A 26,226-nucleotide genomic window follows, 5' to 3' on the forward strand; every position below is an offset into this window, starting at 1 on the left:
CACTGTAAATTTGAGGGAATTGTTTTACTTTGAGACACCCTGAACTTTCCTAGTATTTTGCCTTCCCAGCAGGTGTTCCTAAAGTGATGTCCTTCTTCCCAGACCTGCTGTGCCCACCCCTACCAGGGAGCCTTCACTCATGCTTTTCCCTACCCAGAACACCCCTTTCCACTTAAAGCAAATTTCTTCACTTTTCAGCATCAAACTCTGGTCTTACCTTTTCTCTAAATCCTCCTCCATCCATTCCTTCCCTCCTGTTCTCTCTCTGCTTTCATCTCTCATAGTCAGGCTCCTGATTGTTCTCTAGGTAATTTGTGAATAATAGTTTTGTTTTCCTTACTAGACTGAAAACATCTGGAGTACATGGACCACATATCCTGACAGCACTGGACAATAAAACTGAACACATTTTAACTTTTCAAGTGAGATCACAGGCACTGATTGCCCTATGCTACCTAACTACCAACAGCAAAGATAATAGCAACACACAGTTTAACTCTAGAGGAACTGAGATCCTATAGGGATAAGTACACAAGTGACCACAGTACAAGCTAGAATATGTTTTCATAAGAAAAGTCCAGAATATCTTTATCTGCTTAAGGGAATCGGGGATGGCTTCATGAAGGAAGTGGCACTTACCTAGACGACGAAGTTGCTAAGTAGAATTTCAACAGACAGAGGAGTTCAGAGTGCATGAAGAAGTCTAGCCTGGATAAATAAAACACAGTGTTCATGAAGATAAGGGGTTAGAGCTAAGACTGGAAGGGTCCATGGATGGTAACCTGAATGTCCGGGCAAGAAAGCCACACTCAGGTCATGGGTAGTCATTGAAGGCTTTTCATTCAGCTCATCGGCTCATTGTGTAGGTGAAGTGACTCTTTAAGAAGATGAATCTGTCAGTAAAGAGCGGGAAGACCACCCAGGAGACGGGAGAGGTAATGAGAGGAGCAACTGAGTAAGATGGAAAGGAGAGGACAGTTGTATGGAGCAGTTTAGGGACAGTCTTCATGACCAGGCAAAAGGGAAGGAGGAGTCCGAGGTGACAAAGCAGCTCTGGATGTTTTTTGTTTTTGTTTTTGTTTTATTTTTATTTTTTAAAGATTTTATTTATTTATTTGAGACAGAATGAGAGAGAGAGAGAGCTCATGAGAGGGGGGAGGGTCAGAGGGAGAAGCAGGCTCCCCGCCGAGCAGGGAGCCCAATGTGGGACTCGATCCCGGGACTCCAGGATCATGACCTGAGCTGAAGGCAGTCGCTTAACCGACTGAGCCACCCAGGCGCCCCGTGGCTCTGGATGTTTGCAGGGTCAGGTCTGAGTCCTGCTGTCCTAGTCACTAGTTAGGTAACTGACCTTAAATAAATGACATAACTCACTTAAGCCGAAGCTTCCTCATCTTCAAGCAAAGCAGTGATAATGCTGGAATCCACCTCACAGAGTTTTAGACTGAGGCAGACGGTGGTGGAGCCGGCAGCCATCAGAGCCATACCATGAAGCTGAACACTGACTCGAAGGGAGGGGTTTGGAGGTGCAGCCTTGCTTGCTAAAAACAAGCAGAAGTGCACGTTTACTAAGCGCTTAACAGATGGGAAGCCCTCAGTCAATAGTAGCTCCTTTGACCGTAGCTGAGAGTTTGAGTCTGGGCAACTAAATCAGTGGTCCTGGTAGCAAAAATAAAGAAGTCAGCAAGGAAGAATTTGAGGACTAAAATACTAAGCTTGATTTTTCACTTGTTGAATTTCAGTTAATAATGGGTCTTTCAGATGGAAATAGCCTGAGGCAGCTGAAAAAATGGGACTGGCGCTGAGCTACATCAAGGTGAGAGATTTAGACTTGGCAGTCATCCAAATTGAAACCTAACATCTTCCTCCTGCTTTATAAAATATTCATTAGCAGCGGCAGCAGCAAGTATAGTGAGTACTAATAGCAAATTACTGAAAATTCAGTTAACTCTGGGAATGTCAGCAGGAAACCCTCCCCCAGAATCGATACGAAAATTTTCCCCCAAAGCTAAAATTAAATAAGGCCTCTATTTCTTTATATTTTTGTTTTAAAAAATTTCTTTTTTTTTTTTTTTTAAAGATTCTGTTTATTTGACAAAGGGGAGAGAGATCACAAGTAGGCAGACAGGTAAGCAGGCAGAGGGAGAGGGAGAAGCAGGCTCCCTGCTGAGCAAGGAGCCTGATGCGGGGCTCAAGCCCAGGACCCTGGAATCATGACCTGAGCCAAAGGCAGACGCTTAACGACTGAGCCACCCAGGTGCCCCTAAAAAACTTCTGTATGATCCATTTCTGTTGCCAGACATCATAAGAAATAAATACATCAGCATCTTGAATGGAAATATCAATGCTGTTGTCTGTTGTCATTGTTAATACAACGACTTTAAAGGAAATGTATTAGGAGGCCCTACAACAGAGTCCAATAGATTATGTGCTGGGAAATTAAGCACTACTTCAGCTCATTGATTTTTTTCTTTTTTAATGTTGGGAATTATCCAGTATAGAGGGTGATTTAAAAAACAACAGTTGAGAAATTAGAGCTTTTAAATCTAGCATTTTAGAGAATGAACCCTTGCCTTGTTGGGACCATTACTTGACCTGTCTTTCTAGGTATTATCCAAAAAATGCATTAAGAAAACTCAATATTAAATAGTTACTTATAATTTTATGCTTTTTTATTCTCAAAATTCTTAAAGAAGTGACCTGCACCCACCATCTCTGCTGCTCCCACTTTTCCCTCCTACTATCTGCATGCCTACCACCAAGATGTTTTCACAAACAGCCAAGTGGTGCTCCAGGCCAGATCTGCCACGCGTTTCTTCGGCCCCATTCCACCTCAGCTCTCTTCTGAATTCATTTCTTTTGAGCAGCAGTGTGATGTAGTTGTTTTTTGTTTGAAGTCATTTTTTATTGTTGTTGTTTTGTTTTGTTTTATTGTGCTTTTTTAAGCACAGATTTGAAGACAAATACTCATTTTAGCTTCCAACCTGTCCTAGCCGTGCAACTTTGGGCAAAGTGGCCAATGTCCTGAGCCCGTTTTCTCAAAGGTAAAAATGATTATAATAATGATCACTATTTGTTATTGATCAGTGATCAATGACCACTGCTCATGTTCTTGCCCTGAAGGCAGAGAGAGAGTATACATGTAAAACATCGAGCCCATCACAGACCTTTACTCTGGACATCCAATTTCTTCCTGCAGATCCTGTTTTCCTAAAGAATTGATCATATGTTTTAGCAATTTCTGCTCACCACCATAAAGTAATACCCTAGACTACTTGGTTCCTTTTGGTTCAAAGTTTCAATCGTCTGCTACTGCCATCTTTGAATGTTAAATAACTTCTCCTCAAGTCCACATTTATTATAAAATGCTATTCATCCCCAAATTTAGCTTCTTTTTGCTAATCTCTGCCTGTTTTTATACTTCCAGTCAGATGTCTTATCTCCACTTCAGTACTTTCTTAGTTACTTTTAATGTTTTACTTATTGCTACTTATTTTTTCCTGTCTTGTGTCCATTTGAACTTACATGTTCTCTTCCCTTCTTCACATGCATGAACACATACTAGAACACTACTATAAGGTTTACTGAGGCTTAAATATATTAAGTATCTGATTAAAGTTTCCTGTAATTTCTCCTCTGTTTCTTTCATCACAGTTTAACTATGGTACACAACTTTTTTCCCCCATTGTGCAGGACATAACTTGAAACTTGTGGTTCTCCACCCACCCACGAGGCTATTTCCCTACTTAGCAAGACAGGAAACCAGTATAACCAGTATGGGAAGCTTTAAGCTTCACTTTCCATTTGTAATCAAAAAAGGAAAATTGTTGCTTCCCACAGACAACAAGGATGGATCTTCTAACTGCCAAAAGGACAAAATTAAAATTCATATGAGAAATACTAAGCTTCAAGAGCCACTATTTCATTTTGAAACTAAGGAAAAATAAACTATATGTTGTTAGTTAATTATAAAAATACATTATCTTTATATTTTTTCTTTAAGAAAATCTATTCTATATCAAGAACTTTACTTTGGTAGGAAAGCTAAAAAATTAAAACCACAGCTAAGTTGCTTATTTGCGTCCCAGTTCATAAGCACAAGTTAAAGCCTTCTGAGGACCCACTCTAGAGAGCTGGGTCAATGTGAGGAAAATTAGACAATTAGGAACAGTCCTTAAGCATAGGTTAGCAAACAGTAAGGGGCCAGATAGCAAATATTTTCAGCTTTGTAGACCATATGGTCTCCAGCATAACTATTCAACTCTGCCACTGAGGCACAAAAGCAGCTATGGATGGTAAGTAACCAAGTAAGTGTCACTGTGTTTCAATAAAAGTTTCTTTATGTAACTGAAAGTTCAATTTTATGTATTCTTCATGTATCATGAAGTTATTATTCTTTTTGACTTATTTCCAACTATTTAAAAAGTAAAAACCCTTCTAGCATGTGAGCCATACAAAATCAGATGGTAGGGCATATTTGGCCCAAGGGCCATAGTTTGACCACCTGGCTTCTAAAGGGTTCATCTTAGTGGAGGAAGAGAATTGTAATCATAATAAAGAAGTTGAGATTTTAATATATCTAGCAGAAAGTGGAAAGTAAGCAGCAATACATAGAAAATGACAATAGCATTTCTAAATTAGTAAGTGAGAAACCCCCTTTCTGACTTACTAATTTAGCCATGCAAACAAAAAAATTACATTAGCCATGCAAACAAAAAAAATTAAAATGAATACTAGATTATATGGAATATAATCAAGTATATCATGTCACTCATTAAACATGAATTTGCTTCATTTTCCTATCAAATTGAATTAACAAAAGCCACAGATAAATAAAAAACACATTCAGTTCTTCTGATATACAAAATATCGAATTAAAGAATATTTTTCTATGATCAAATAGATTTATTCTGAGAATGCAGAAAAATTTCAACATAAGGAAGGTTATCAAAGTAATTTTTCATCTTAACAAAAGAGAAAAATATCATATGATGAAGTTAAATAGATATTTGATAAAATTGAGAAGCTATAACAAAGTAAGTTCTTAAGCGATACATAATAGAATAACACTCTTAAGATGACCAATATTATATACACATATATAATGTAAAGACTACTTTATTTATATTATTTATTTTTAAAAATATTTTAACCAGCAAACATCATACTGAGTACTGAAATGTTAAAGCTGTTTCCATTAAAATTAGGACTATGAAAGAAATGCCTAACATCATCACCATTATTAAGAATTTTTCTTGTAGTTACCTTCCCAGTGAGGCCTTCCCTAGCCACCCTGTGTAAAATTCACTCCCCCACCAAGCTTTCCAATCCCCCTTCCATACTTTCTTTTCTCAGTCATTATTTAATATTTCTTGTGTTTATGTTTGTCTTCCATAGAATAGACACTTTATTCATCTGTTTCATTCACATTGGTATCCTTAGTATCCACAACAATGCCTGGCATTAATCTCAATAACTAATTGTTGCATTATGAGTCATGTAATAAGAATGTGAAGCAATCAGCTTAAATACTGGAAAAGACAAAATTACCTTTTTATTAGTAGATAACAATATCGTATACCTAGAAAGCCCAAGAAAGACTAATAAAGCAGCCACTAAAATTAGTAAAATAACTGGACAAGGCTGCTGGAGATAAAGATGAATATACAAAAAACAAGATTTTTCTTTGTACCATAACAAGCATTTAGAAATGAACGTGGGGGAAATTTCTCATTCACTGTGGCAAACAAAAATGGTAAATAAAAAAGGTAATATAAAAAGGTACAAGACCTTGGGGCCCCTGGGTGGCTCAGATGGTTAAGCATCTGCCTTCGGCTCAGGTCATGATCCCAGGGTTCTGGGATCGAGCCCCACATCGGGCTCCTGGCTCAGCTGGGAGCCTGCTTCTCCCTCTCCCTCTGCCTCTCTCCCTGCTCATTCTCTCTCTCTCTCTCTCTCTGTGTGTCTCAAGTGAATAAATAAAATCTTTTAAAAAAAAAAAAAAAGGTACAAGACCTCCTATCAAAATACCACCAGCATTTTTCACAGAGGTGGAACAAACAATTCTAAAATTTGTATGGAAGCAGAAAAGACCCTGAATAACCAAAGTAACGTTGATAAACAAAACCAAAGCTAGAGGCATCACAATTCCAGACTTCAAGCTGTATTACAAAGCTGTAATCATCAACACAGTATGGTACTGACACAAAAACAGACACATTGGTCAGTGGAACAGAATAGAGAACCCAGAAGTGGACCCTCAACTCTATGGTCAACTAATCTTTGACAAAGCAGGAAAGAATATCCAATGGAAAAAAGACAGTCTCTTCAACAAATGGTGCTGGGAAAATTGGACAGCCACATGTTGTCCAGAAAAATGAAACTGGACCACTTTCTTACACTATACACACAAAAAAAATTTAAAATGGATGGAAGACCTAAATATGTGACAGGAATCCATCAAAATCCTAGAGGAGAACACAGGCAGCAACCTCTTAGACCTAGGGTGCTGTAACTTCTTGCTAGACACGTCTCCAGAGGCAAGGGAAATAAAAGCAAAAATGAACTATTGGGACTTCATCAAGATTAAAAACTTTTGCAGAGCAAAGGAAACAATTAACAAAATTAAAAGGCAACCTACAGAATGGGAGACAATATTTGCAAATGGCATATCTGATAAAGGGCTAGTATCCAAAATCTATAAAGAACTTATCAAACAAGTTCCAAAAAAACAAAAATCCAGTCAAAAAATGGGCAGAAGACATGAACAGGTATTTCTCCAAAGAAGACATACCAATGGCTTATAGACACATAAAGAAATGTTCAACATCACTCAGCATCAGGGAAATCCAAATCAAAACCTCAATGAGATACCACCTCACACCTGTCAGAATGGCTAAAATTAACAAGTCAGGAAACGACAGACGTTGGCGAGGATGTGAAGAAAGGGGAACCCTCTTACACTGTTGGTGGGAATGCAAACTGGTGCAGCCACTCTGGAGAACAGTATGGAGGTTCCTCAAAAAGTTGAAAATACAGCTACCCTATAACCCAGCAATTGCACTACTTGGTATTTACCCCATAGATACAGAGGTAGTGAAAAGAAGGGGCACCTGTACCCCAATGTTCACAGCAGCAATGTCCACAATAGCCAAACTGTGGAAAGAGCTGAGATGCCCTTCAACAGATGAATGGATAAAGAAGATGTATTATGTGTATATATACAATGGAATATTACTCAGCCATCAAAAAGAATGAAATCTTGCCATTCACAATGACATGGATAGAACTAGAGGGTATTATGCTAAGCAAAATAAGTCAGTCAGAGAAAGACAAATACCATATGATTTCACTCACATGTGGAATTTAAGAAACTAAATGAACATAGGGAAAGGGAAGGAAAAATAAAATAAGATAAAAACAGAGGGAGGCAAACCATAAGAGACTCTTAACTATAGGGAACAAACAGGGTTGCTGGAGGGAAGATGAGTGAGGGACACTTGATGTTATGAGCACTCGGTGTTATATGCAACTGACGAATCACTAAATTCTACTCCTGAAACTGATAATACACTATATGTTAACTAAATTGAATTTAAAGAAAAAAAAATATATTTTTTAAGTACAAGACCTACATAATTAATATTACAAAAAGATATTAAAAGGAACAAAATACCTATGTTATTATAGTAACATTTTGGGTTGGAATTCTTAATATGTTAGAATACAATATTTCCTGCATTAATGCAAATGTAATGCCATTGAAATTGTAATTCCAATGAAATTTGGGGGGGAACAAAATAACACAATTATAAAATCCATATGGAAGAATCTATGTCTCATAATCGCCATAAAACCCCCCCCATAACCTAATCTGTAATGATGGACAACTTTTCTTAAAAGATATTAAAACTTACCATAAAATTACTGCAATTGAAATAGCATGCGGCTAATTCAGAATAAATAGAGCAGTGAACAGAATAAAGGCCCTATAATAGTTCCAAATGTAATGAAAACAACATATGACTAAAGTGACATGAACTTTTCATGGGCAAAAGATGGTTCATTTAATAAATAATGCAGGAAAAATTTTCTGTCAATTTGGAAGAAGATGAAAATTAAATACCTCACATTATAAAAAAATAAATGTAATATGGATTAAATTTAAATGCAAAGGTACAAAACAAAATTATCAGAATAAAATTTAGTAGAATTCCTGTACAACCTTGCACTAAGGGAGATCTTCCTAAGCAAAGCAGAAAATACAGAAATTATAAAGGAAAAGATAGACATTGGCAAAAGACATCCTAACTGAAGTCAAGACATACAAAAGACTAGGGGAAAATATTTTACTCTGATGACAGTCAAAAAGTTAGTATCCTTGGGGTGCCTGGGTGCCTCAGTTGGTTAAGTGCCTGCCTTCGGCTCAGGTCATGATCCCAGGGTCCTGGGATGGAGCCCCACATCGGGCTCCCTGCTCAGCAGGGGGCCTGCTTCTCCTTCTCCCTCTGCCTACCACTCCACCTGCTTATGCTCTCTCTCTCTGTCAAATAAATAAGATCTTAAAAAAAAAGTTAGTATCCTTAATATAAAAAAAGCTTTGAAAATTGATAATAAAGGTATTATAAATATGTAAAAAAATGGGCAAAGTACATAAACAGACTAATATACAGAATAGAAAATACAAATGTCCAATAAATATGAAAGGTGGTCATAGTCATGATAATGCCAATAAAACCAAAAATGATATTCAATATTTCACCTTTAAGAATTGCAAATTTTTGCAAGCATAATAACCGTATGGACAGATGAGGATATAGAGAAATAGGTACTCTCACAAATTTCTAGTGAGAATATGAATTAATACAAACTTTTTAGATGGTAATCTCTCAGTATGTGTTTTTAAATTTAAAATACACATACCAGGGTGTTACTGAAATATCTCCAAGGTATACTACATACAACCACAAGATGTAAGATAGTATGTATAACCCCTTTTTGTGTAAAATAGTATGATGAACTCAGTAGGTATTGTATTAGGCCAACTACTACAAAAAATAAAATCAAACATAAAACAACTCAAAGGATGTTGCTTGCTAAGTTGCTAAGATTTTAAGGGCTAATCTTGGAATTGGCACGTATCACTACTACTCACATTTAATTGGCCAGAATTAGTCACACAATCACATGTACCTGCAAAGGAGACAGAAATGTCATCTAGCTGTGTGCCCAAGAAGAAGAGGAGAAATGTTGGTGGACAGCTAAAAGTCTCTGCTATAGATAATAAATAGGGAGATAGGTAGGTAGATAGACAGATGATAGATACATAGATAGGGAGGAAGCTATCTAACTGTATTTGTAGCTATACTACATAAATTCAGTATAAACATGATTTTTATTCCTGGCAGAAATTATAAGAAACCCTCAATAAGGGTTATACTATAATTATACTATAACTTAGAACCAAATGGAAGAGAATGAAACTTTTGTTTTATTTTATATTTCTCTGGACTGTTTGAATTTCCTAACTTGATACATATATTCCCCCCCCAAAAAAACCTGGCTATACGATTTATTCAAGTGAATAGAGTAGGTCCCATTTTTCCTCTTTGTTTCTCTATGTACTTAAAATACATAGATACATTTTAAATAACTAATAAGTATATATCAAATAAATAGTAACTAATACAAATATACTGAAAAAAATAAACACACCTTTCCCCTAAAAACTTGATAAGCTATCTCATTGAAATAAAAGTGACAATGTAAGGATACATAAACAAGGCTGTTTAGTGCATCTTTATTTGTAATGGCAAATACTTCAAACAACTTGAATACCTATTGGTGAAATCTCAAAAAGTACATGTTATAGAACAGTAACTCTCAAACTTTTTGGTCTCAGTACTCTACACTCTTAAAAGTTATTAAGAACTTCAAAGGGTTTTTGTCTGTGTGGGTTGAATTTATCCATATTTATCATAATGGAATTTACAACAGAAATTTAAACATATTTATTATCTCATTTAAAAATAATAAACCTACCTACCACATGTTAACACAATAGCATATTTTATGAAAAATGTCTATTTTCACAAAACAAAACACATAGTGAAAAGAATGGCATTGTTTTATATGTTTGCAAATCTCTAAAGACTGGCTTTATAGAATACAGCTCAATTCTCATATCAGCTTCTGCATTCAATCTGTTACTGTGTGTCGTGTTGATTGATATATATGAGGAAAGTCCAGCCTCACAGAAAATCCAGCCTCATAGAAAATCCAGATATTTGGTTGGAAAAGGGAAGATTATTTTAATAGATTATTTTAATTTCATTAATTTAAGATTATTTCAGTTTTATTTAATAAAATTATCTTTTCACATAATTTTGATATTCTTTTTTAATAGTATACCAAAACCCAACAAGTGGCTGTTTATTAAAGGTTAGTCGCAATGTAGAATCTGAAATCACATCAATGAATTGTTGTACTGTTAGATTAAAATCTTTATTTTGCACTTGGGATGGATATTTTACCTATTTATGATTTTCTAATATCATGCATTGCTCATTTGGAAAATATTGGTTCACCGAGTTATGCTGATCTCCCAAATGTTGACACATTTCATTACACAATGAATATCAAAAAATAAAATTCATTAATATCACCACTGATGCTCATGGTGATGGATAAAAGTTTTCCAAAATTGCTTGTAAGCCTGAATTTTATCACCAGCAACAAATATTGTCAATTGTTTTCCTTGAAGTGACAGGCTTACTTTGTTCATTTTCATATCTTTTTTCATTTAATTTCAAATATCCAAGTCTGAATAACTACAGTTTTTTAGTCTGTCTTTTAAAAAAAGAAAAGAAAAGTGCTTCCTGGAAAAAGCATCTAGTTTTAAGCTCACAACTCAATCACGTAAGTGCTTTACCATGAGACAACCATCACACTCCAGTATGTTCCAAAAGTGCTTCCTGCATCTTCCCATTTCACCACCCACCATATTGAAAAGGCACATACTCAAGGACTGAGACTTAATATAATGAATTCTTATTGCCTCATCAATGGACATTCTTTCAGTGAGACCAAATAAAACAAACAAACAACCAAAAATACCCCCCAAAAAACAACAAACAAAAGAACCCAGGGTAGTTCCCGTTGTTATCGGAGTGTTGTTCTTGGTGGTGAAGAATACATTGACTACCAGTACAGTTTGATGTGACTGCCTTGATTCATGCTAAGTAGCCTAAATTTGAATCCAGTAACACCACCTCCTTAGCTGTGTGTGACTTAGGACATGTTTACGTAATTCCACTGAGCCTTAGTTTCTTTATCTGCAAAACCGTGATAAAGTACTATCCACTCTCATAGGTTTCCTGCAACAAATACATGAAGTAAATGTTTAAATGCCATGCACAATGCCTTGACACAGTTTCAGTGCCCAATACGTAGTAGATGAATTTCAAATACAGACTGCGGTATTAATAAGAGCAGCACCTCAGATAACAGAGAATCTATTGTTACAACCCCCTGGAGTGTTGACTGTCAGAGTTACAAATGAAAACATAGTTTTGTGATTTCCTTACTTTGTCTTTCTGTCTGTGAAGACATCCAATTGTGTCACAAGACTCAGCTATGTGGGTCTCAGTTTAACTTGTAGAATGAGAATACAATGTCCTTTTATCTCTGGGAAAGCAAAACCCAAAACAGCCCAGACTATAGGAAAGAGCTTATTATTCAAACGTTTTCTGGGTTTTAGCTGTTTGGGGACCTGACACACATCTGCCTCCAGCTATCCTCAAGGAGAAGGGCTGCATATTAGGAAATGTTTATCAAGCACTTTTTGAGAAAAGCACTTTGTTTAGATTCTTATACTTGACCATGAATCAGTGTTTAAGTTCTCAGTAATAATATACAGCAACCCGAAAGTTAAGAGTGGATAGTTATTTCTGGGTGATGTGGTAACAGTTGATTTTTATTTTCTTTTTATGCTTGTTTTGTTTTGTTTTACATTTTCTTACCGTCAGCATAATCTGTTTACTGTTTTAAAGTTACTTTAAAATATTTTTTAAAAGGAGAAAATCACAGTGAGCCTGGTTTATGGCATTTTTACTGCAGTTTTGCACAGCATTTCAAATTTCAAAGGATTCGTTAAAATTTTAAAAGAACAGTGCATTCACCGTGGCAAAGGGAGAAAATAGACTTCATTGTGGTTTTCACCACTCACCCACAACTTTTAGGGAAGAAAGACTGCCTTGCCAAAAGCCATTGTTTTAATAACACAATATAAGCATTGTCCTGAGCAGTAAAAACATGTTAATACGTGCTAAAGCTCCACCATTGTTGGGTATCGGCTCTGGTCTTAACAAAGAGCGGGCAAATCAGGCATGGAACAACAGGCAGGGCAGCTGACTCTTTGTGAGTCTTGTGTTGACATCACCCAATGCTTCTTTGAGCCCCAAAGCCCTTCAGGGGGCAGCTGTCCATCCGGAAGACTTTCCTCCCCTGAGGAATCCACCTTCGGGAGGTTTGGCGCTGCGCCTTCCTCAGAAACAGGCTCATTTGGGAGCTGGAGCTCGTTTCCTCACTCAGCTGTACAGAAGACAAAAAACCATACTTCCTCCGAGGGCGCTGACAAAGAAGGAAGGTAGCCGCCAAGTTCGACGCCTGGATTTTTTAAAAGAAATTGAACCCTACACATCATTTTCTTTAAATGTTGGTCTGGTTTCAGAAAGATTAGACATTCTGGGGAGAACTCAGTCATCTCCAGCCTCCTGTTTTGGCGGAGGAGGCAACATGAGAGCAGAGAGGAGGCATGACACAACCAGGGGCTGGGGGCCAGCCAGTAGCCAAGTCAGGGCTCGCCTTGCGTTGTACTGGCCGCCTCTGCTCGTTGACCAGCTGCCTCCGAGGTATTCGTTACATGCTATAAATAAAAAACACACAAACAACAAATAACCCTGGGTATGCCTTGCAAAGCTGATTGGTAAGGAAGGAAGTGGAGGTTTAAACTTCTAGGTCTGAAAACAAAAAGTAGTTTGCATTGTTATCCCAAACAAAGTCCTCCCTCAATTTAACTTGGTTCCAACTTATTTATCAGTACCTTGGCTTACTGGCGAGCACTAAGAAAACCTACATGAATGAATGCTCATTAGTAAGCCACTAATGGGTCGAAGAAATAATATATGAGAAAATACTCTGTGAAAGATTATATACACTGTATTATGATGTCTGTGGTGGTAAAAAGAAAGCCTTGCGCAGACATCCATTTCACTGCCCTATGTATTTCATAGATATTCCAAATATATTCTTTCTAGTGCATTTTGGCTTGCTGATGCAGAGATGGATAAATAATGGTAAGTCTGGTAAATTATGCTTACTCTCTGGAGATTAAAAACCTTTATTGTATCTGTTAACATCTAGTAACTGTGAACCTCTCATTGTGGGAGTGGTAAGTTCATAATTTTTCAAGAAATTAGCCCACCAAAATATGAAAACTGTGGGTCATTTTCTAAAATACTTTTGTTTACCAAAGTCATCTGAAACCACACTGGAATCTTCACAATTATATATGTGTTTGGAACATTTATTATGTAATCACATTTTCCTTTTTGAACTTTTTATTATAAAACTATAACACTCTATGATTAAAATAGAGTCTTAAATAAATTCTACCTCACACTTTAATATAGGATTAGCAGAAAATTCCAGTCAAACTCCTTGAATTGAAAAATGAAGAAATAAACCGTGAAGTCAGTCCCCTCCGTATTTCTGAAACACACTAGGCTTATTCCTACCTTCAACATCCTGATCAAACAATTCCTACTGGATTCCCCCCAGAATTCCACTTCGCCCCACTCCTCAGCACTCCCCAAATCCTACACCACTGCCTCTATGACGCTATCATTTATGACACGGGTTCACCATCTTCTTTTTCCCACCTGAGACACAGTATAGAACAAAGAAAGACCTCAGCTCTTGAAGCCAGATGGACCTGCTTTGCTCCCTCGCCACACTACCTACTAGCTGGGTGAACAATTTCGTCCCCAGTAAAATGGTAAATGGGGGTAATATTACTTCACAGGAAGCTTATCAGTAGACTGAATGAGATGTTGCACATAAAACCACCTGGCACTTAATAAGTGCTCAATAACAGTTTCCTTCCTTCCATCCTTATTTAGCACTCACCTGAATTCCAACTTGTTATTCGGCAGTTACCCACGTGTGAAATTATCCCTGCCACTTCAACATGTCCCTTAAAATCACGTGCTTCTCAAAAAAAATTAAAAAAAATTAAAAAAATAAATCATGTGCTTCTCTCTAGTCCCCATAGCACCAGCCATAGATGGTGAGCTCATAGAGGTAGTTACACAATCAAATGACTTCAAGCTGGAGACAAAGCAAAAAAGGTCCTTATATTCTGAAAGGTATCAAGCTCACTTCTTTCCCAAGCCAAATTCAATTTATTTTGATAATTAACCCCTTAAACTGATACAGAAGTGGCTTAGAAATCCAGAGAAACAGGTGCTAAAACAAGCCTGGAAAAAAAATAATAAATGAAGGAGTCACATGAGTTAATGTTACCTTGCTGACGTTGAGGGGTCCCTTCCGGGTGCCTTCTCCACCTGGAGCTAGCCCAAATGTAGACATCTGCTTTTACTCTAGCCCACAGTGTTTCATAGACTCCTTACTCCTCACCTCTGAGATGGCAAGTAAGAGAGGGAATAGAATTAAAGTCAAAAGGGAGCCCTTCATTTTGCTAAGGATTAAATCAGAATCTGATGTGAATATTGCCAAATTAAGTTTTGAAGTTACCGTCACGCCCTTGTCCAATTTATACTAACTTTCCTGACATTTTATTGGTCAGAACCTCATTTTAACAATATTTGTGAAGCACAAAGTTTACACCGTGAAGTTTTGATAATGTGCTTTTATGATTATTGCTAGTTATTCAGTCACTTCTGAACACTGTCACGTACCATTAACTGCATCCATGAGACAATAAACAGAATGCTCTCTTGGAAGACATCTAGAAAAACACGGGCTTTGGAAGTAGCCAAGTATGACTTTCAATGTCAGCCTTGTCACTTACTGAATGACATGGGGCAAATTTTAAACCCTTTAAACTTTGATAACCATATCTCTAGAATGAGAAAACCTATCTCATAAGAGTGTTTGAGTATTGAAAGCAACACTTATATCAAAGCCGTGAGAAAGCTAACTTAAGAACTCACATTCTTGTGTTTGGGTTTGAATCTCCACTTAGAAGATCTAGAATCTTAACCAAGATATTTAACCTCCCCAAGAATACTTCTCTGTAAAATTGTGATAGTAATTGACTCTTAAAGCTAATGAGATAAATTGTATCTTCTTCCCTCACCATTGGGATGGACTAGAAAAGATAACTTTCCTTTAGAACATAGGAGAGTTTCTCTGACTAGAATCCTTCTTCTTATTCTTCACTCTTTGACTTAGGCATGCATTTATCAATACACATTTTTACAATAGAAAGCTGGATACATCACCCTCAAAGAGCTAAATAGTGAAATTTCTCTTCTGGTAAACTTCCTAAAAGTGCTAGTTCTTACAAAGCTCTTACCTAAACTGGGAATTCTGCAGTTTCAGATCTTAAAGAGTTGTTGACTCACTTTTTAGCAAATTGAAAAATAATTTTTTTAAATTGATTCCTCTTCTGTGATCTCTGGTTGAAAAAAAAAAATCCCTTCAGCCTGTGATCAAGATCATATCACCCATACTTCTTGTGATATTGCCATTTTTCTGTAAGGAAGCCAGAAAATGGAACAAAATAACCTATGCTCTGATTGAAAGCATTTCTGACTCTGAAAAATAAACATGTTATTTCAAAGAATTGTTGCTTTCTCAATCTCTCTGGCTGCAGTATGGGGAACTGATTAAGGGGAGCAAGATTTGAGGCAGGAGAAACAAAAAAAAAAGGCTTTTGCAATAATTTAGATGAGACATGATGTGCTCTAAACTAAGGTTATTGCAGAAAAGATGGGGCAAGTGGCAGTATTCAAAATATAGGAGGGCTTGGTCCTGATTACGTATTAGGAATAAGGCCAAAAAATGGTACTTAGGGCTCTGGCTTGCACAACTGGGATGTTGGAGGAGAATCATTTGCTAAGAAAGGGACCTAAGGGGCAGGGATGGTTTTGACTGCAGAAAGAGCTACCTCATCTTTTCATAGGTGAAAATTGCAGGTGAATCTTGTCATTTACCAACTCCAGAGGGGCATCTGCATGACCAAGTCCTGCACACCCACAACATAAGCAATTATTTACCCATTGATTACCAACTTCTTTCTTCCTTTCTTTGGAGACTCATACTGCCCATCTTGATAATGCTAGGTTTAACATAGCACTCCAATAAAGCTGTGATCAGTGGCTATGGGCTGGGCTTTTGCACAAGCCAGGAGAGAAGTATTCAGCCAAGGGATGATCCCTGCCCTGGATGTCAGATACACTCTGATACCTCTGACGCTGCTACCACTCCGACTTGATCCCCCGGGGCTCAAAATAGACTCCTCTTCTGCCAGATGTGAAGGATTAGTCCTTTCCAAGGACTCCTTGGGACTTGAAATGCTAAGTCTTGTTATAATTGTCTGATCCTCCTGCCTCAAAACCTTTCCATGGCTCAACATTACCTGGAGAATAAAATCCAAACAGCCTGGCATTCAAGGCTCTTCACTCAGGCCCCCAAATATCACTGCTTCCACATAACTCAAGGTCCAAACAGAGAAGATAATCAAAATGAAGATGAATCTTTCCATCTTTTGACCAATCTCTAACTAGAGCACTTAATCCTTTTTATTGGAGGTTGACATGACTTTTCCTTCTCATCTCATCTGCAACTCAGTTTACTATCTGTGTGGCTTTGAACATGTAATTGTCTTCTCTGAGTTTAGTTTCTTCATCTGTGAGGAGATAATAATCTGCCTTTTATGTTGTTGTGAAGATGGAATGAGGTAACATGAGTAAAGTACATAGCATCTTATTAGATGTTGAATAAACAACTCAATAAATTAACTATGTGATACACAAGAGATTAGAAATGCAATTTTTGGTTGCAACTAGCTACTATGGAAGGCTGTTGATCTCAAAACTATCCATAAATTTGCACTGCCCTGGTCTTTTTCCTTCCTTTCTTTATTCTTTCCTTTCCTTCTTTGTTCCTTTCCTCTTTCCACAAATAAGTTCTAAAAGGCAGAACCTTAGAGTACTATTTCTGAAAGTGTTTTCTTTAGGACATGAGTCTTTGAAAAAAGTCTTTGGGAAAAAATATCCTATGGTAATGGTCCCTTTTTTGGAGATTAATAAAGCATATTATATATAAGGGTTCAGAGAAGACTTAGAAACTTCCTTAATATGTTTAATTCAAAGTTTCCCAAATTTATTTGACCCTAGAAAATCTTTCACCATGAAATTGACTAACATCTGAGTTAGTCATGAATTTCTAAAGGGATATATTTCTAGTTCTCTTCTTTTCAGGCACACGTTTTTTCTATTTTCCTGTTCTTTAAAGTTGGATGTGGCCACGTGACATATTTTGCCACATAAAAGGTGAGTGGAAGTAACATATGTCACTTGTACCTGGCATTTAAGGATTGGTTCATGATTCCCCAGTTCTCCCTCTCTCCCATCTTGATGACCAAAAGCATTCTTGATAGATTCTGGTCTCTGAGTCAGGACAATATAAAGCAGGGCCACCTGCTCACCTGTAATGAATATATAATGTAAATGAGAAATAAATTCTCATCATTTAAAACCACTGAGATTTGGGACGCCTGGATGGCTCAGTTGGTTATGAGTCTGCCTTCTACTTGGGTCATGATCCCAGGGTCCTGGGCTGAGCAAGTAGCCTTCTCCCTCTCCCTCTGCTGCTCCCTCTGCTTGTGCTTGTTCTCTCCCTCTCTCTGTGTCAAATAAATAAATAAATTTTTAAAAATAAAACCACTGAGATTTGGTGATTATTGGTTATGACAACATAATTTGACTTATCCTGACTAGTATAATTAAAGTTATTTACATCTTATAGATGTAGAGTATGCCTATATGATTCAAGTTTTTAAATCAAAGCAAAGTAAGATCAGTTATTTGGTCTTAACTGGAATTAATTGCCATGGGCTCAGTATGATTGATAATACGAAGATCCACAATTAACAGAAACCAAAATTCCAAATTAACAACCAAACAATGGATTGAGTAAACATGTATTTCATCTATAAATTGCTTATGAAGGAACTATGGCCACAAAAACACCTAATACACTGGTTAGAGCAGGTTGGCATGAGTTATAAGTACTTCCTGTGGCATTCAGATTTGGGAAATCAGATCTCCATTCTGCCATTTAATATCTAGGTGTCCTTAGGAAATACTTAATGTCTCTGAATCTCAGTTTCTTCATTTGTAAAAATGGAGATAATAATACTGACTTCATTAGAGTGGTTGTCAGGATTAAATTATGCAGAGTACTGTCAGAGTCTCTAGCACAAAGGGAGCTTTCAACAGAGTGTTCATTCATGGTAATAAAGAGAATTATAGGGCGCCTGGGTGGCTCAGTTGGTTAAGCGACTGCCTTCAGCTCAGGTCATGATCCTGGAGTCCTGGGATCGGGTCCCGCATCGGGCTCCTTGCTCAGCGGGGAGTCTGCTTCTCCCTCTGACCCTCCTCCCTCTCATGTGCTCTCTCTCTCTCTCTCATTCTCTCTCTCAAATAAATAAAATCTTAAAAAAAAAAGAGAGAGAATTATAATCCTACCAAATATTACACTGTGTCAGAGTGGCCTTGGTGTTAGAATGCTAGAGTTTTAATACTGGTCCTGCAGTTTCCAGCTAATAGAGCTTGATAAAGTAGTTTAAACTGTAATCTGATTTTCTAATTTGCAACATGGAAAAATGTCACAGGACAAATGAAGCAATGTTAATTATAGCACAGATAAATTATAAAGTATACCACATATAGTTATTTTATGATGATGATGATAAGATCACTCTATAAATTTGTTATCAAACATTAATTTATTTTTATTCATACTTCTCGAGGGTGTTTTCATCATAGGACACCACTATTCATCCAGCTATTCCTGGCAGTCATTCATAACTCCTCATTCTCCCTCTCTCTTCCCTGATTAAAACCTCCTTCATGCACACACATCTATTAAATCACCAAGTCTCATAGGTTCTACCTCTAACTTTCTCTGTGATCCACCCATTCCTCTCTATCCTTTCTGCCATGATCTCAACTCTCACTTAGAGACTGCAACAGTCTTTCAACTGGTCTGTATCTTTCATGAAGCCATTGTCCACACTGCTGCCGGAATGATCTTTCTAAACATGTGCTTATATTATTACCCATTTTGAAAACTCTTCGATGGCTTTGCATTTTTCTCAAGAAAAAATCAAAATTTCCTTACTATGGCCTACAAGACCTTTCATGATGGGCATGTGTCTACTTGTACAGGACCTCAAACTCTCAGGGGTCTAGCTCTACTGAAAACCTCACCATTTTTGGGAAGTCCGTGCTCTCCCTCTCTCTCTCTACGCCTTTGTATCTGCTGCTTTCTTCACCTGAAACACCTCTTTTTGCCCCTCTTCAAAAACTAGTTAACTTCTTCTCCACAAATATCTGTAGGATGGGTATTGAAATATCACTTATTTAGAAAACTTTCTGCATAACTTTACAGATAAAACTTTCTTGCTACTCACTTTAGTAATTTTTTAAGTGCTCTATCAGTAAGAACTTAAATGAGAACCTAAAAATGTTCTTAATAATCTTAGAAGACAGTAATTGATATTTAAAGCTTCATTTTCTATGGACAAAGAAGCTCTTTTCTTTTTCTGTTTTTGTCATTATTTTGGGTTTTTAGAAATTTAAAAGCTTAATAAATAAATTTTAAAAGCTCAATAAGTAACTGAAATATATAATAATTCAAAAAATTCAATAAAATTATTATCAGTGAGTTATGATGTAAGATCCCTAAAATATCCTGGGATACTTTTTCCTTCCTGATATGATAGCATCATATCTTTTAATAGTTGACTTATTCAAAGAAATACAAACATGGTGAGAGTACGTTTTTCATGAGTTGTTCTGGATGCTACACAAATGTGTCATCAATTTAGAAAAAGCAGTGCTTATTTTGATAAGATTCATAACAATGTTTTATATGTTCCAACTTAATGGACATGTTCTGCTTTCTATTTAACCCAGGAATTAGTTTCATGTAAACTGTTAGCCTTTTAGTTTTATCACCCACTGAGTATGCCAACCCAAGCAAATGAGGGCTAATAGCCTAGTAAATGTTCTATGGATTTGAGGGTAGACTTGAACACTGCAGTAAATCCTTCGGGAGACACAGATTGTGCTAATGATCTCCTTTGTTCTATTTGGGCTTTGTGTCTGGTTTTTTCAGCAGGGTCTTGCAAGGACTTAGCCAGCTGCAAAGGGCAAAGAGGTTCTCGGACCAAGAAGCGGGAATGTGGTCTGGGATAATCAGAATGACAACTACCATTTTTGAGTACCTACTTTGTGCCAGGCATTGTGTTAAGTGCTTTATACTGGAGATAAACTGCACCAGTCAGTGGAAACGCAATCTCAAAAGTAGCAGTAATATTCACCTAAAGAAAGTCATCATAAATTTGTTTTCAGTTTTTGTCTTGAGGTGGAAAATTGATTTTATATTGTTATAGAGCAAAGAAAACTATGACCTATGTTTAGCTGATTTTCAAGGCTGATTTTATGTTCTGTTTGATTTTATGTTCAAATCAAATGTTTTACCCTCTGTGATGTTAAAATGTTTTACCCTCTGTGGGATGTTAAGATATCTTGTTAGGATATTAAGGAAATCATACTTAAAATACTAAATCATATTTTATTTTATTTTATTTTTTTTAATTTTTTTTTTTTATTCATGAGAGACAGAGCGAGAGAGAAAGGCAGAGGGAGAAGCAGGCTCCTAAGGAGCAGGGAGCCCGATGCGGGACTCGATCCCAGGACCCTGAGATCATGACCTGAGCCGAAGGCAGACGCTTAACCAGCTGAGCCACCCAGGCGCCCCTAAATCATATTTTAATATGGGGTATGCATGAAGCCAACACTTCTCCCATTAATTCGATCACTCATTCATTCAACAAATATTTGTTGCAATAACCCCTCTGTGGAGGTAGTGTTCTAGGTGTTGGAGATACTGTGGAGAACAAAACACATAGTCCCTACCCTCAGAGAGCTTACAGTCTAGGGGAGGAGGCAGACACTAAGCAAATAATCACACCAATATTTAGCACAGCAGGTGAGAATCTCAATTCAGAAACTTGGGTGTCCAAGAAATGTACATTCTATAATTCAGTTTCTAGCCCTAAGTCTTCATTCCACCCTGCTGGCAGAAACAAACGATATACACACAAAGTTAGTAACACTCTCTCTCAGATTTGGCTTCCTTCCCTTTCCCAGGATGTAATTCTAGCATCTTACTCTCTGACAAGGCCCTTCTATCATCAAATTGTTGCTTTTTAGTAGATCATTAATCATCCTCAGCTGCCTGGCTTTTTTGGTTCCAGTGGTCTTTGCTGCTTCTACACATCACTCATTACATGGAGAATGGTTTTTCTGAGGCTGACTGTATTCCTTCCTATATAGGCCTTTCTGCTTCCTGAAGAATGTTATTTAGAAGCAGGACATAGGTCCCCTCGCTCTATGGATTCATTAGGACTCTCTCTTTTCCTCATTCCCCACCTCTTCTAGCCCCATAGAAACTTCACATTTCCCTTTATGTTTAAGATACTTGGAGTAAATTTAGACTGGCTGGGGGGCAGGTCCTGTAGGAGGGAGCTCAGAAAGGGCTCTCTTGAGAAGATGAGATATGAACTGAGATCTGAAGGGCGGGGAGTGAAGAGTTAACATGTTGAAGGGGAGTGAGGGATGGGAAGGAGCGTGTTCCTAACCAAAGGGATACATGTGGCAAGGTCTGATGGCAGGAGAAAACTGAAAAACTAAGTTATAAGCATTATCATTTAGGGACAAAGCCTAATTATAGAAGAATATACACTGTTGTGCTTTGTTTATGAGACCTCAACAAACTATATAGACATTAACCATTTACTTCACAATAGTGAAAAATGTTTAAGAACTTCTCAAAGCCTTGGGCTTGAGTTTAAGCCTGACCAGTTACCAGATGTATGGTTTTTGGTAAGTTACATCACCTATTTAAGCCTTAATTATATTACCTGGAAAATAGAGATTATAATAATATTACAACTACTTTCCCTATCTGTCTCATAGGACTGCTGAAGGGTATAATGAGATAATGTATGTGAAAGTGTCCTACAAACTGTAAAGGACTTTAACATGTACATTATTACAAGTGTGTTGTTGATAACTAAATCTATTCACAGTACAATTCAACATTTTCTTTTAGGGAGACTTTTACTGAGACAAAATGACAAATACTAAGTGTCCAACTTCTCATTTGTAATTGTATGTAATTACATAGAAGTGAACCAAATGAACACACTATGATACACAATTATATCATGAATACAATATTCCTTCCCTACAACAGTTGCAAGAGCAGCTAACAACTTACTCACAGACAACGATAATGTAAGTTCTATGTGAGAGATGCCTGGTAGAGAATAACCAAATAAAGCAAAGAATACCCAGCACAAAATAGGAGTCTAAAGTCAGGCCAGTCCCTACTCCTTCTTTAGGCCCCTAATTAGTCCATTAGGGGTGTACGTGTGTGTGTGTGTGTTTGAAGGATAAAATGAGATGGCTAACTACTAAGCAGAACTCTTGTTCAATTCTTTTTTTTTTAAAGATTTTATTTATTTATTTGAGAGAGAGAGAGCATGAGAGAGGGGAGGTCAGAGGGAGAAGGAGACTCCCCGCCGAGCAGGAAGCCCGATGTGGGACTCGATCCTGGGACTCCAGGATCATGACCTGAGCCGAAGGCAGTCACCTAACCAACTGAGCCACCCAGCCGCCCCTCTCATTCAATTCTTAAAATTCTATCATTGGGGAAATGCATATTAAACATATTAAAACAACAAGATACTACTACACATCTATTAGAATAGCCAAAATTTGGAATACTGACAATACCAAAGCAGGTAAGGATATGGAAAAATAGAGCTCTCATACATTGATGGAGGGAATGAAAAATTGTGTACAGCCACTTTGGAAGATAATTTGGGGTTTTTATCTTTTTGCAAAACAACATACTATACAATCCAATAATCATGCTTCTCAGTATTAACCAAAGGAGTTGAAAACGTATGCCCACACAAAATCCTGCACACAGATGTTTATAGCAACTTTATTTATAATTGCCAAAATTTGGAAACAACCAAGATGTCCTTCGGTAGGTGAATGATAAACTGTGGTATATCCAGACAATGGAATATCATTCAGCAATAAAAAGGAATGAGCTATAAAGCCATGAACAGACATGGAAGAACCTTAAATTCATATTACTAAGTGAAAGGAGCCAATCTGAAAAGGCTATATACACTATGATTCCAATTATAAGACATTCTGGAAAAGATAAGACCATTGAGACAGTAAAAGATCTGTGATTGCTGGACTGGGGAGTGAAGGAAAGAATAGACAGAGCACAGAGGATTTTTAGGGCAGTGAAAATGCTCTATATAATATTATAATTTGGATATAGGTTATTATACATTTGTCCAAACCCATAGAATATACAACACTAAGGGTGAACCATTACGTAAACTATGGACTTCGGGTAGTTAGGATGTGTCAATGCAGGCTCATTGATTGTAACAAATGTACCACTTTGGTGAGTGTTTTTGATAATGGGAGAGGCTATACATTGGTGGGGCAAGGAGTATATGGGAAATCTCTTATACCTTTTTTTGATTTTGTTATAAACCTAAAAGAGCCAAAAAATCCTAAATTTTTAAAAGTATTTTATTGGAAATAGAGTTTACTAGTGAGAATCCAAAGCCAGCCCAGAAAGCCAGCAAAATAATTCCTTCTGTAACACCAAGGTGAAAGATCGTAAAATAAAAATTGATGCTAATCTAAAAGCATGGGAGAGCCTATAAGATCAGGAGTGAGAAGGGTAAAATGGAATAGGTCCAGTGCTTCAGGATCAGTTGCCCAGGGTCTAAGAATAATAAAATAGTTTTATTTTTCATTTAGGTTTGATGAGCAGTGATGGTAGAATATGTGAAAATTTTTGAAAGTCAAAAATACATAATAAAAAGAAACATTTTTTCAATTAAATCAAGTTTTTATTTTGTTACACAGAGTGTTATGGAAAATCCAACCTTTCAGAAAGACAAAGAGATAAACCACAATGATTTATATCAGCAGAAAATTTATAATTATTACCTGATCTAAGCTCTCAATCCACCTGAGAATCACCTTACTTTTGTTTAAAGGATGGCTCCAAAGAAAAGGAGATTGTGAAGAAGTGGACACTTATAAAAGGCAGTTTCTACTGTTGCACAGATTCCATTCTTAGTTTTACACATACTTTTTTTCCAGAGAGTTTAGTGAGTTTCAAATGCCTTATCCTCTCCTCTCCACTTAGAATGCTTTACAGAACAGGTCATACTGTCCTATGGCCTCAGTTAACAAAACGCAGGACTTGTTCTAACAAACAGCATGGGATAGGCTGTTAGCAATCTGTTTGGGGGAGTTGCTACCTCCCACTCCTCCTGTATCCACAAGCTAGCTCTAGAACCCTTCATAAGATAACATCCTGATGCCAACTATAGAGCAAGGACTTTCTATTTTCTCTCTGGGCCCACTCACGTCAGGGCTTAAAACCCAGAGCAGATTTGGGGCATGCAGAGGAGGGTGCTCCCATGTGTCCCAGACTAACTCTTCTCACTGAATTGGGAGTGTGATGCCTGGTGGCTAAACAATGCAATTTCAACATTTTCTGTCATGTCTTTTGCTTGTCAGATAGTCTAATAAAGTTTCATAGCTTCAGCTCTCAAATCTAAGAAGATAAAATTCTGATTTAAAGTTGGGTGTGAGAATCCAATATTCTCATAACACTAACACATGCATAATTCATAAACTCTGGAAGATAGATCTTGGAAAGCAGAAGATTTAAAAGTCTATGGAACTTCATCTTGTAAAGATTTTTGGTCTAAGTAATTCTAATAATTTCCAAGCTTTGCTTCTAATGGAATAATTTTCTAACCTATTTGGATATTTCATAAGTACACATATGTAGTTATATGTACTTGGAATATAACTAAAAATATTAAGAAAATCCCAACAGAACTCTTATAATTAGCCTAGATCTCAAACTAATCACATATCTCTGAAATAGAAGTTTATTAAATTTGTTAAGTTAAAATAGAGGTTATATATCAAATATCATTTTCTAACATCAAAATCCCAGCTTACTGCATACAAATTGGATTACTGGACATTAAATACTGTTTCTTTTTCTTTAAACATCAACAAGAGAAAATATTAGTAATGATGAATTATCCTTGTTGGTTTGACTTGGGTCCAAGCAAAGTATCTATTATATCTCCCTGAAAAGAAAAAGTTAAACAATTACAATGCAATAAAATATAAATTAAGAGATAAAGGAGCCTTTAAAATGCCATTTAAAATTTATAAATTAGTGATACATATAAAGGGCATCCAATAAGATTGTAAAAAGTAAACAAACCAAAGTAAATTTAAATAGTAACAGTTACTTCCTAGTATAAACCTGCTTTTTCCTATGAAAAACTCTTTTAATGGAGTTTGATAAACAATTTTATAAGGATTCTGTTAAGGGATCTTTTTTTTTTTTTTAAGATTTTTATTTATTTATTTGACAGAGAGAGACACAGCAAGAGAGGGAACACAAGTAGGGGGAGTGCGAGAGGGAGAAGCAGGCTCCCCGCTGAGCAGGGAGCCCGATGCGGGGCTCGATCCTAGGACCCTGGGATCATGACCTGAGCCGAAGGCAGACGCTTAACGACTGAGCCACCCAGGCGCCCCAAGGGATCATTTTTTTGAATTAATTTTATTTTAGTATATGTTAGTCACCATACATTACATCATTAGTTTTTGATGTAGTGTTCCAGATTTCATTGTTTGCGTATAACACCCAGTGCTCCATGCAATACGTGCCCTCCTTAATACCCATCACTGGGCTAACCCATCCCCCCACCCCTTTCCCCTCTAAAACCCTCAGGTTGTTTCTCAGAGTCCATAGTCTCTCATGGTTCAT

At 37.0% G+C, this 26,226-nt stretch overlaps 2 protein-coding genes across 3 annotated transcripts in view; both read right to left on the minus strand.

The window, feature by feature from the left end:
• Positions 1–9,753: 9,753 nt before the first annotated feature.
• On the minus strand, positions 9,754–15,480 carry INSL5 (insulin like 5). Its single transcript, XM_006735433.3, is given in 3 exon segments — positions 9,754–12,591; positions 14,584–14,658; positions 14,661–15,480. Coding segments are annotated over 3 exon segments (399 nt in total). The 5' UTR covers positions 14,755–15,480; the 3' UTR covers positions 9,754–12,361.
• Positions 15,481–24,249: 8,769 nt separating this feature from the next.
• DNAI4 (dynein axonemal intermediate chain 4) overlaps positions 24,250–26,226 on the minus strand; it is an 89,840-nt gene continuing 87,863 nt past the window's right edge. For both annotated transcript variants that reach the window (XM_081818597.1, XM_081818596.1), the window contains one exon: positions 24,250–25,537. In XM_081818597.1, coding sequence (XP_081674723.1) covers positions 25,487–25,537 — 51 coding nt within the window. In that variant the 3' untranslated portion in view covers positions 24,250–25,486. The remainder of the gene's footprint in view (positions 25,538–26,226) is intronic.

Source organism: Leptonychotes weddellii, chromosome 4 (genome assembly GCF_054177405.1).
Source record: "Leptonychotes weddellii isolate Sample4059 chromosome 4, ASM5417740v2, whole genome shotgun sequence".
In the NCBI taxonomy this organism is placed as follows: Eukaryota; Metazoa; Chordata; class Mammalia; order Carnivora; family Phocidae; genus Leptonychotes; species Leptonychotes weddellii.